Raw genomic sequence first — 12,740 nt, forward strand, 5'->3', positions numbered from 1 at the left:
CTAATTTGGTTGCACCTGGACTATCGTATAGCCCCACTGGCTCTCGGCAATTTTTTGCCGTTGTCAGGTGACACACCTAGCCTGAAAATGTAGTGGACGGGAGGAGAATTCGAACCTACGATATAAAATATAAAAATATAAATATATATTAGATCAACATAAATACATAAATAAGGATTACATCAAAATAAATACTTAATTGGAGATTACATCGTTACAGTAACATGGTGGCAAATATAATCACACACTGCAGAAAGTGTCCGTACAAATGTATTATGATCTCACGTTTACAACATTCAAACGTAACTTGCTCGAAGCAAGTTAAGCCTGACTAAAGTGTCATACTCCCAACTCTCTTCTTTATAGCTTTTTTTTTTTCTGTTGCAGGGCACAAGAAGTTGAACAGCGATGGGTCGGCTGGAACACTGCAGGCGCTCCTCAGCCCCTCTCTGTCCACTGATCGTGGTCACTCTCGTTCTGACGACGACAGTTTCCTGTGCAACGGGCGGTGTTCGACCATCCACGTCGTCATCGCCGTCCAGCGCATCGGGCTCCAAGAAGACCGAGATCTGGCAAATCGACTTGTTGCCCGACAACGGAGGCGGCCGGGGGGGCGGCCACGGGGGCGGCAACGGTGGAGGCTTCGGGCCCATCGCACCCCCGCAACCACCTCCGGTCATCCACCACCACCACCACCAAGCGAACGACAGGGGCGCAGTTGGTGGCGGCGTTCATCATGTGGGAAACATGGGACTGCACGCGTTCTCAACGGCGGGCGGTGGTGGCGAGTCGTACGAGCAGCAGCAGATACCGCTTCACGCCATCGTGCACACCCCGATGCAGGTCAGTCGAGGCTTCGGCTCTCGTGATCGGGACGACAGGAACGCGGACCATTCAATGAAGTACACTTAAAGCGGAATCGTCCTTACAGTTTGTAATTTATTTTGAGTACAGGTTGTGAAAGGACGAGACCAAGAGGGAAGTTATTTACAGAGACACAGGCAGGTCGCAAGAACAAGGAGGGCTAGTTGCTGCAAACAAAATTTCGGGCCACGTAAAAATCTCAGTTTAAGATTACGTAGTTATAAAGGAGGGGCCTCCGTGCAAAACTTGAAGTTTGAAATGCAAGCGAAAGCGCCACATACATCTCGGAAGAAATAGCCGTTTTCGATACAGAAACTGAAAACGCAACTCCGATATTAACTCTCACCGGAAGTGACGCATGCCCTACAACGCACGGCTCCTCCATAACCTCCGAGATAAGGCAAGGCCCGCGCCTGGCCGCAGCACGCTTAAAAATCTCCGAGGAGCCGTGCTGGGAATTACGTCATACGTCATAGCGACACCCAGCAGGTGCCCGCGTCGTCTGCTTACGTGCAGTTAAAAGGCTGCTAACAAGAAGACTATGCAATTACTAGCTCTTCGGCTTGTACAAGATTCTTTTAGTGGTACACACTAATCATATATATAACAAATTTAGCCAAAGTGAAATTTCGTTGTAGTTGGCCTTTAAGAGGAAGGATCTGTGTGAGTGACACCTCGATATCGTTGTACAACTGATATTCTTCCTCTATCGCACTGCTGCTGATTAATGGGCTCCTTCGCCTTCTGTTTGCGCATGTGCACTACAAACTGCGCCAATATATGTATTCTGACGCGAAGCAGGCACTAAATTCAGTTGATAGCTTGCGCTTGTCCAGTCAATGCGTCTTTGTGTGGTTGTGTTGTTTCGCGCACACAAGCCTGCTAGTAGACAGGTCGGCCTGGCCGACTAATCTACACTGGCAAAGGGCGACTGAAACCAAAACGAGGGATGAGTGATGATCAGGAATAGAAGGAAGCGCGTATATGCAAGTCCACCACGTTGTGGCATCTCTAAAGCCGTCTGTCAGGTGCAGTGGCTGGTAAAAAAAAAGTGACAACACGAGGCGGTGTTCAGAAACATGCAGTCCTTAGTTTCGGGCTGCAACTTGACAGTCTCAAAGGTCTGAGTTCTCCGTTTGTGGTTCATGATGGGATCATCATCGTCATCATTAGAAAAGCCTCTCACAGAGATCGCAAGTTACTCCTGCCCTGCGTAAACCAAACCCACCCTACCCTTGATTCCATCATCCCATCTGATTGTTTGCCTCTGTCCATTGCGCTTCTCTTTCCTTGGCATGTAACTGCCTCTTACGCTGCTAATGCTGGGACTGCTGTTTATCGCCATTAGATCACCTGGCTATCCTGCTCTACGAAATAACATTCCGAACTCATCCTTTTCTATGCTTTTAAGCTCCTTAAAAATATCATCTGCTCAAGTTTGATCTGAAATACATACTGAGTATCTCCATTTCTAAAAGAAGCACTGACATAATGATTTCTTTTTTCTTTTCTTTTTTTTCTGCTTTTTCTTTAATTGAAGTTTTCAACCATCTAAATCCCAGAAAAATAATCTGAGCAAGCGTCAGTACCTTCTGAATAATTTTCTTATTTACAAATCAGTTCCGGTTTCGAATCAGTTTAGTTTCCGGCGCCCAGTAGATGGATTTGTCAGGACGTCATATGGTGCGTTGGCTCGCTCCGTTCCTCCTGTCGCCGCGGTTGCCAAACGCGAGCGCAGCCAAAAGAAACCCGTGCGACACTCGTGCTTACTTTTTCATGAGCAACGTCCTGATACCTAGCCCTTATTGCTACACGACGTCATCAAAACTTATTCAGTCTCATCACGTGCCGGTGACACCAGGGTGGCATTTCGGGACCAATTTTAGCATTAATTTAAGATATAAGTGTTTACCAATACTTATGCTGGCTAAGTATCGTTCTTTTGCGGGCGATAAGGATGCGGTATATTTCCTAGTTAGAAAGTTAGAAAATAAGTGCCTGTACTCCTACGCCAATCGTTTACCGAATTAAGATCCTGGGATCCTGGCCTTAACAGCTCATCAGCCCAGAAAGTCATGCGAACCTTTCTACAGCATTCCTGAAGGCAACAGACTTGAGTGCCCGACTGTAGACACGCCATCCCTTGTCTAGTGCGTCTAATAGATCTAAACTTGTACCTCCCCTCTCTGTCTCTATTTCTCTCTGTGACGCACTCTCTCTATATTACACCCCCATCCCCCTCCTACGAGTAGGCCACCAAACTGTACAACATCTAGCTAATCTTTCCGACTTTCTTTCCTTCCCTCTTTCGCTCTCTTCATTTACACGGCCGCTTCCATCGCATGAGGTTATAAATCGAAGCAAGTACTGCCACTGCTAGTCCTCTGGTGAACGCAGGTCGACACGACGTCCAGGTGGCCGTCGAGCTCGGACTGCGCCATGACCAACAGGGACATGTCGGCGGCAGCGCCACTCGTCGCGCTGTTCGTGGGGCTGGCGCTGGCGCTACCCATGCTGGGCCTGCTGTTCATCGCCAAGATGCACCTCTTGTCGGCGCTGACGGGGTCCTCGGGCACCCACACGGTCACCACCAGCGTGGGCGGCCGCAAGGAGGACGTACTGGAGCGTCGGCTGGCCGACGCCTGGCCCGCCTTTCGTGACGCCGTCAGCAAATATGTACTCGACGGCAGGTCCGTCGGAACGACCAAGAACATGACAGCGCATTCCATATAGAACCCGTTCTTGCTGTGTGTTTTTATGAACCGATGTAATGTTGGAAAACGTCCAGATGAGAGAGAGATGAAAATGTATTAGAAAAAGGTTGACCCGATGAAGTAACAGTTCTCTAGCCTGCTACACAGATCAGAGGAAAGTAAAATAGTTAGAAAAAATGAGGATATAGAGTAATAATGAGGATAAGCAGTAGGATTTGAATATGCGTATATATTCACATCTGGAGGACCCATTCACAGCCTGCGACTTATGCCTGTATTGCTAAAAAATTTTAGGAGAGCCCTGGTGGCTCACTTCATTAATATTATGTCCGGCTAATGGTCCAGTAACACTTCTTCACTCAACTGCCTGTTGCCAATTGGCGCTAACGAACAATAACAAGCAATACAAATGCAAGTTGCAGTTCTATTGGGCACAAGCAACTAGCCGAAGAAACGGCAATAGAAAACTCAGGCGGCAAACAAATTTAATGGGACAAAAAAAACAACTACTCAGGACAAAATGCACCAAAAAGAATAAAACATCAAGCACATCATGCGCAACCCCGTCGTCTCATGCTAAAAGCGGGAACCACATCTATGCACACAATCAGATCGCATGAAACTGTTGCTGAGCAGTGCACAACGTAGACACAAACACAAACACGTCATAATCGATTACACGTCATAATTGGGCACAAACACGTCATAATAGATTGCAAACAAGTCATAATACGTAAGCCAGATCAGTGCATGCAGATACAAATGCACTTGTTGAATCGAAAGACGTCTATGAAAGAATACCTACAGTGTTGCTATTACATATTCGCATCTGCAACAGGACAAAAGACTATAATATGTGTTGCAAACAACCTAGACTCACTCTGTACGAACCATTATACCACAGTCGTCCTTTTCTTCGGTTTTTCATGTGTTGATTGCGCTCCCCTACTTCGCCATGGAATCTTACCAACTTGCCCAAATGTCTACGTTACTCAGTTGTTAAGTGCAGGATCGGCTAAAACGAAGTGCATTACATGGCGCAACTTGACATTATGGAACTGTAGCACGAAGCGACAAGGATAAAAGGCGAACACGAGGGGGCCCGCATCAAATATCAAACGATTTCATTGCTCAAAGTAGACCGGCCTTTGTGAGCGTATATCTGCAATAACTAAACAGAAGTTGGCAGAAAAAAAAATGTATCGACGAGCGCAATACACGACACTGAGCAGATAAAAGCTAATTGAGCAGATTAACACTCTCCTTTCCCAAGCAGCAGAATATTGACACATGAGGCAACCTTTTATGTGGTGCACTTCTGTTGCTTCGGCACAGCTCTCAAAAGGACTTTGTAATTAGCATTGAGTACATGTGCGTGCTTACATCTTCTTTTTCTTTTTTTAACGTGCGATCGTGGCGTGTTTCACATAAGTTCTCATCAATTTTTCATTTCAAGTGTGCGGTTGGACGAACTCGCCCAGCTTCAACTAAAGCCATCATCATAATCATCATCAACATTTTCTCTCTCTATTTGTTTGATCCAGGCTGTTCAGTGCTTTCGTTCTTGCCAAGAAATGCGTGTTTTCCCCTTTATTGCATATTCTTCCCATCTTCAACTACTCTTTCTACCCGGGGCTTAAGCACGAGGTCGCGGGATCCAAACTTGGCCGCGGCGGCCACATTTCGATGAGGGCGAAATGCAAGAACGCCCATGTCTCGTGCATTGGGGACACTTTAAAGATCCCCTGGTAGTCAAAGTTAATCCGGAGTACTCCACTACGGCGTGCCTCATAATCAAATCGTGGTTTTGGCACGTAAAACCCCAGAATTCAACTTCTCTTCCTATTCCCTCCTTCTTCCCAAAGAGTAGGCAGGCGTCATGCCCCTCTCGGTGGCATGCAGTTGCCAGCATGCACCTGGCCTATTCCCCCTTTGTCCAATGTATACGTGTGTTTTCATATCGAACAATAATAATAAAAGAGCACAACGAAATTGGAACCTGTTTTCTGTCAGTTGGCTACTAGTGTGTATTTTGATCATCAGTGCCCACTCCGGAAAGCCCTAATTAGAGCAATGATCCTTCAAGCCGACGTACAGTCGTCATCAATATGAAAGGGAACAGTGAATGTTGTTTTTTTTTTTTTTTTGAAATGACGATAATGCGTGATGCATGGGCTCAAATCCAGGAACGTGATGCATAGCAATAAGTTTTCCTGCTGAACTTTTAGTATCATTTGAAACTTCTATGGAGGGCATGTGTGTTCAGTCCCTACGAGCAATTGAAAAAAATTGTGTGTTCCCTTACATATTGATGACGACTGTACACATTTTGCAGCTGAGTGGTATCAAATGTACAGGCAGGGTCTAAAGTATATGGGATGTTGGGTTTGAGGAAAACCAGAATATTTAATGAGCGTGCGTACCGCAGCCTAGATTTCAAACACGTCACGTGTACTAGCTTGTACGCGACCAGTATATTATACTGTTGTAATGGATACAAGCTAAAACAGCATTGTTATTCGACTTTACCACGGAACCCGCATCCAGCACACTTTCGATCCTGCCTTTACGACAAAAAGGAAAGGAATGAACTTCGCTGTACGATTCTTTTCAAAGTGAGTACATCTTGACAGCAAGCAACGAACCATCTTATAGATAGATACGCGTACTCTCCGCGCAGCAGATAATGAAACATTTACTTCGTTCCTGGTAGCCACGTTCTTCATCCTATGTATCAGAGAGTTGAAGTACGGATTAGCTTAGCGGTAGCACCTGAACCTTTCTATCAGCTGCACTGATACCACGTGTTTGCGCAGAGCAGGTATAAAAAGCAAAAGCGAGCACAAAAGCACAAAAAAGTAAACATGAGAAAACGAGGAAATATGAGCACACCTCGTTGATAACGCGTCTGCGCATTCTTTGTCACCTAATAAAAGGAAGTGGCTAGCAGGACACAAAGTAAGCGTGGCACTATCTGCTATATGCCTTAAGTAGAATGTTGCTCCGCGGTGTGTAAACGACACTTATTACGACTTTGCACAAAGAATCAAACAACCCAGTTCGTTGAACACATCACCTGTGCTGTGCACACGATCACGGCCAGGTTTGGAGTTGTGCGTCAGCCAGGCGGCTCGGTGCTTTACCGACAAGATTCCGGAGCACACACCACTAACGCTACTGAACAGAAGTTTAATGGTGCTGCTGCCGAATCACTGAATTAAAGTCTGAGGCGTTAAGAGCCAACACTACGATGTGATTATGAGGCACGCCGTAGTGGGGGACTGCGGATTAATTTTGATCACGTGGAGTTCTTCAACGGGCACCCAATGCGTAGTACACGGGCGTTTTAGCATTTAGTCAGCATCGACATGCGGCCGTCATGGCCAGGATTTGATCCAGCGACCTTGGGAGTTTCGGAATTAACAAAAAAACACAATAATGTTTTTTCTAGCTAACTAGTAATTGCATATGCCTAATAAAACCCAGTTCAACTAAGCTATACAACATAGGATAACTCTGTCCTGTTATATACCTGCCAGTTCATGTCATAATAAAGACATTTCTTATTTTAAAAAAGCAAAAATTTAGTAAGCTGTATCAGGGACGCAGCCGCAGTGGGGTTTGTGAAGCGCCTTGCGCGTGCTCCAGAGGGTGTGAGGACACGAGGGCACAGAAATGGTATAAGCAAATACAGAAATGCTGCGAAAGCAAACACTTCGTTCTTAGCATCTGCGGTTGCTTAGATAATACGACAAATGTAAATAAAAGTGACGTTCTGATATAACTGCTTTTCAAGTTAAAAAGAAACTACTTTATTGCACCGGTACAATGCAATAAAAACAAATTGATGGACTCAATCAATAAGAACTGGCCAGCTACTCGTCACCACAATCACTTTTTATCTTGATAGCTGTATTGACGTCCGGGCCTCTCTTGTGGCGTGCTGTATAGCCCTATTGTCAAAGTAAGGTCAATTCTCCTCAATGTTGTGTAACCCCCTGCACTTACTAGCGTCCTGGAGAAATTTTGCATGACTTTGACGCATTGGCAATGGACAATGGCTGCCATCCATAAATGTAAACGCAACATATCCAGCATGGCTACTTTCACTGCCTCAAATGTAGGTGACACCTGGGCGCATTGTAGTGTTTTCTAACAGCTGAAAGTTCACATCGCAGTTTGCACGCACAGTTTTCTGTGACAACAGCACATAAAAGGTCAAAGTGAAGCAAGTCAGCAAGTTCCACCATTTGCCCGTCAATGCAAGCTTTGAAGACGACGAGCTGGTTGCGGTCGTTGCGCCTCGTGTTGAGCCCAGCTGCCGGGATGTGTTACCATGACGGGTCAATGCAGACCAATTGCCGCTGAAGCGACGCTCCTTAAGGTGGCGGTCCCACTCCGGCGGCACGAGCCTCCCGTTTTCAGTACTTTTGGAGCAACCCTGGCGGCTCTTCTATACTTGGGATATAAAGTAGTGGTATATACCTGAAAAAGCATAATTCTTGTAGATTCTAACAATATATTAAATAAAGAAATTTATTAATGTGATTTAGAAATAAATGTTCAAGAACAAGCATGAGATACATGGGTTTTGCGAACTGTGTCTCAGTTGTGACCATATTTAGAAGGAACTACCGCATTTACTGCATTGCAGCTTGCTGTGTAGCTTTAGTACATATTTATCTATTTCCTAGACGCGGCAAAATAATTTTGAATTCTTACTATTTGCATAATTTGCTTTTGAAGATTGCCAAATTTTGCAAACTTCTCTTGTAAACATCCCAGCAACTACACGCTTAAGGAAGCTAAATTTTGGATAAATTAGAGTTCAAGTAATGTCCATCTAGTACGCAAAATTTCATTGATGTACCTTTATTAGTTTTTCTAATTATGTGGCCGAAATCAAGCGATATTTAGAATTCTGGTTTTACGTTTGCCCATTTTTGCGGAAGGTACTAAAGCTACGAAACTGCGGTTTAAAACTAATAAAGGTACATGAATGAAATTTTTCGTCCTAAATGGAAATTGCTTGAACTCTAATTTATCCAAAATTTAGCTTCCTTGAGCGTGTAGTTACCGGGCTGTTTACAACAGAAGTTTGCAATATTTGGCAATCTTCAAAAGCAAATTATCCAAAAAGTAAAAATTCAAAAAATTATTTTGCTGCGTCTAGGAAACATATACACATTTCCTGAAGCTACAGAGCAAGCTTCAATGCAGTAAATGCGGTAGTTCCTTCTAAATATGGTCACAACTGAGACACAGTTCGCAAAAACCATGTATCTCATGCTTGTTCTTGAACATTTATTTCTAAATCAAATTATTCAATTTTTTATATTATATATAGTTGGAATCTACAAGAATTAAGCTTTTTATGATATATACGGCAACTTTATATCCTAAGTAGAAGAGCCGCCACGGTTGCTCCAAAAAAGTACTGAAAACGGGGGACTCGTGCCACCGGAGTGGGACCACCGCCTTAAGTACCTTTGATCTGGTCATCTTATCAGGATTCAAAGTGTAGGCTCGGAACCATAAACGAATCCCTCTGTGTCACCATGCGATGCTGAATGAGCGCACACGTAAGCAAAGCGCTCTAGATAATTTAGTTATGTAATTTAGGTGCTCGTTAAAGAACCCCAGGTGCTCAAAATTAATCCGGAGCTCTCTACTACAGCGTGCCTCATAATCAGAACTGGTTTTGGCAGGAACAACGGACAACGGGACAACGGACGACATCAGCATCACGTTGGCAAATCATGCGCATGGTGTGTCATTAGGGCACGCACACACGCGTAAGTCAGCCACATTAATTTACGTTCAACACTTCTGACAGTCACTGCCAAAGTGAAGCATCGCTTACCTGCTCGTGATCCGAGTAATCTTCAGTGGTGTATCGGTGCCTCACAAAGCTGCAGCGTGGGCTCTAATGAACGTCGTAATGAAAGGCTCCTGGTTCATATCTATCATCTCTATTTGCTTGCTTTTCTCAGCAAACACCTTAATCGAAGCGCACGAGAGTTATTGCATTCTATTTCCATTGGAGTGCAGCCGTCGTGGCCAGGAATATAGAAAACGGCAACAGCATGCACTGTTGGCGGTCAACCAAATATCGTCCGCTCGTATATAAGTGTCCTCGTGAACGTGTGCGTGCCTGTGTGCGGCCAGCACTGTCATTCGTTCGCGCAGCAAGATGGTTCGAAAGAGGCAAGAGTTTCAGTGGCACCACGAGCCCTCGATCACCGAGCCATATTTCGTCACGCTGCGCAAAAGCTCGGGACAAGTTCAATATATACTCAAGACGCAGCCGACGTAATTGTAGCAAAAAGTCAGCCTCGCATTTCTTACAGACACACCTTCCTGTTCAGTGTCTTAGCGGAATAGGAAAGCACTGCGGGTACGCAACACTACAATTGATGGAAAACAGCCATTTCCGGGGGCTTTCCTTGACCAATTACGAGACACATCGCCTCGTGACAAGGCTCAGTCCTTGTATACGAGGCACACACAACCGTCCTATACTGCCACACTTTTGTTCGATTCTTACGGCTATGCCTTATTCCGAAAAAGAAATCCCTCTATCGGCGATTTCATACGTAGTGACAGTTGTAGCCGCGGTGATCCTGTGCGTTTCATGATCCGAATTGTTTAGTCGATCTATCAAGGGAGTACCAACAAGAACGCGATGACTATAGGACTGTAGTTTTTAGATTACAGTCCAGATGTTTCATACTACAAAGCAGATTCGTTTGCTTCTTGTTCTTTGTACCCCCGATCGCTCTACCAAGCGCGGAATCAGCAATCGCACGACGTTTGAAACAGCTTTTCGAGACCACCCTGTCGTTCTGTAAGTATAACCAGTTACGTTACATTTGTCGAGTGCTTTTTCGCTGCCGTTATGGGCTCAAATGCCGGCAGTTTTGACACGTTCCTCGTGCGAGAAACGTGGTAACGCGGCTATGTAGCTTGCCATTCAATCTACGCACGCCAACAACTTCGGATGCGTCACTACTTCACGTTTCCGTGTTGTCAACATCAGAATGTAAAGGCAAATATTCCTTCTTATGGTCTACAAACAGCCCTTTTTCGACAGCTCACAGCGTACTGTTTTCTCGCCTACACAATTACACGCACTGCGACAACGTGTACGAACCGTGCTAGCTAAATTCAGTGGCCTCCGGGATGGCGTTCGCCACTGATAATGGCTCAAACCAACACTGTTTATAGCATCCCTCGTGCTAGTAACATATGTAACACGGCATGTCCCCAGCATCGCTTTCCGCGTTCAACAACAACTGCGCACCGTCATATCTAGGACGTCATACAGGCTCAACCATATCGAGTACCTCGTTTTGTTAAGCCAAGCCAGAGATCGAAAGCGAGCGCGTTCAGCAGATCGAGGTTATGCGGACTTGTGCTACTTTGACTTCGAAGTCATGTACGCGTTCTCTTGTCTCAGCACAGATGCACGCCCTCTTTAACGAATCTGTAGAACGATTTTATTGTTGAAACAACCATTAAATACAGCAAAAAGAAAGAATACGCCTAGCCAAAACGCATTGCAAAAATCAATAGTGCTTTCCGAACCGTATTCATGCCTCGCATCCGAAGTCTATTTCGAAAAAAAAAGAAACAACGTAAGAATCCTAAAAAGAAAAAAAAAAAGGTCGCAATTTCGCCCGAAAGGCGAACCATTGATTGCGATGGCAAAATATTAGACAGCTACACGAAGTAAAGTGTGAAGTTTTATCAGCCGTATAAAGAGCTGTAAGCGTTCGCTTACTAACTAAATTAACAGGCATGGTGTCACGCGCGCACAGGGCAAACATGAACACATCTAACTCGATGACCGCGGACACTCGCTGTCAAAACGCTGACGTGATGGAGCGGCAGCTGCGGCGAGCGAATTGCCCTTCGTGCTGCCTCACGCTTCAACGTGAACTAGGCGTGCAGAACACAGCGCACACGAAGGCATCAGCTATCTCGGGTTACCCGCTCTTTGCACCCACCTTAGATTACCTCTGCAGGATAGGGCGTGCGCGGCCGCACTCAGCCGCGCCATGCGCAGCCGCGGCCGAAGTAGAAGAGAAGCGTGCTTACATGCTTCACTTTCACCCTCCCTTCCTAGCGCGCGCATCTCTCTGCTCCAATCTTTGCGTATGCGAGGCGACGGCATGCATCCTGCCCGCCCTCCTCCCTTGCTCGAGCGAGATCAAGCCACCATCCTTCTCGTCTCACCCTCACAAGCTTTCTCTCGCACCTACAGCGGCCGTGATTGTATCGCATGGACTTTATACGGAACCTCACGGCGACGTCGACGACTGCGGAAATGTACCTGAAGTGTCCATATAATTGCTATCGCAATAAAATAAACGACTGTCAACCAAGCGACCAAGAGAGAGAGAAGGATATAAGGAAGGTAGGGATGTTAACCAGTAAAGAGTCCAGTTGGCTACCCTACGCCGGGGGAAGGGAGAAGGGGAAGTGAAAGAAGAGAGAGAGATGGGTATAGAGTGTGCACGGACAGTACCACAGAGTCAAAGGCGCTCGTACAAACCAGACGTTCTCAGAAAGCATAGAAGTGCCTTCACTGCCTTCTGAGCCGATGATCGGTGGGTACGGTGTTCTAGTATATAGTCTGTTCCCTCAGAGGACGATTATCTAAATCGTTCTCGAAGAAATAATCTTATAATACACGGTATTTTGGAAGACCCCAATGAAAACTCCACCATACTGTTACGTCTACATTTACCGAGACCTTGAAGATTAGCTATCCTCAATGTGAACGCGTCCACAGGCTTGGTAGAGCACGCGCTGATCACAATCGTCCCAATATTCTAAAGCTTTCTGGCTTTGACGACAAAACCGTGGTTCTAAAGAACACTTATAAACTCAAGGGCTCAAATTTCTTCAATTAAAGAAGATTTCTCTGTAAGGATCAGATCTATTCGTAAAAAGATATCTGGGAAGCATCAACTCCTTTTCGTAACAACGGTCCTGTCGTCAAGTTAAGATACGATCATGCGTTCATTGACAAGGTTAATTATAACTGGGATGAGAGTTAAAACACATTAGTAAAAGTAGCTAATCAACCATTAGCTTACGTGTCTGTGTCTTCGACTCCTAGCTCATCCTCTACCTGACCTCGTTCTGGCCATCTCG

At 45.4% G+C, this 12,740-nt stretch overlaps 1 protein-coding gene across 1 annotated transcript; it reads left to right on the forward strand.

Annotated features, from left to right (window-relative positions):
- Window positions 1–374: 374 nt before the first annotated feature.
- On the forward strand, window positions 375–3,922 carry LOC119448181 (uncharacterized). The gene is made up of 2 exons (XM_037711625.2): window positions 375–843; window positions 3,262–3,922. The coding sequence occupies exons 1-2, from the start codon at window positions 409–411 to the stop codon at window positions 3,595–3,597; spliced, it is 771 nt and encodes a 256-aa protein (XP_037567553.1). The 5' UTR covers window positions 375–408; the 3' UTR covers window positions 3,598–3,922.
- Window positions 3,923–12,740: the final 8,818 nt, after the last annotated feature.

This window comes from Dermacentor silvarum, chromosome 4 (genome assembly GCF_013339745.2).
Source record: "Dermacentor silvarum isolate Dsil-2018 chromosome 4, BIME_Dsil_1.4, whole genome shotgun sequence".
Lineage (NCBI taxonomy): Eukaryota > Metazoa > Arthropoda > Arachnida > Ixodida > Ixodidae > Dermacentor > Dermacentor silvarum.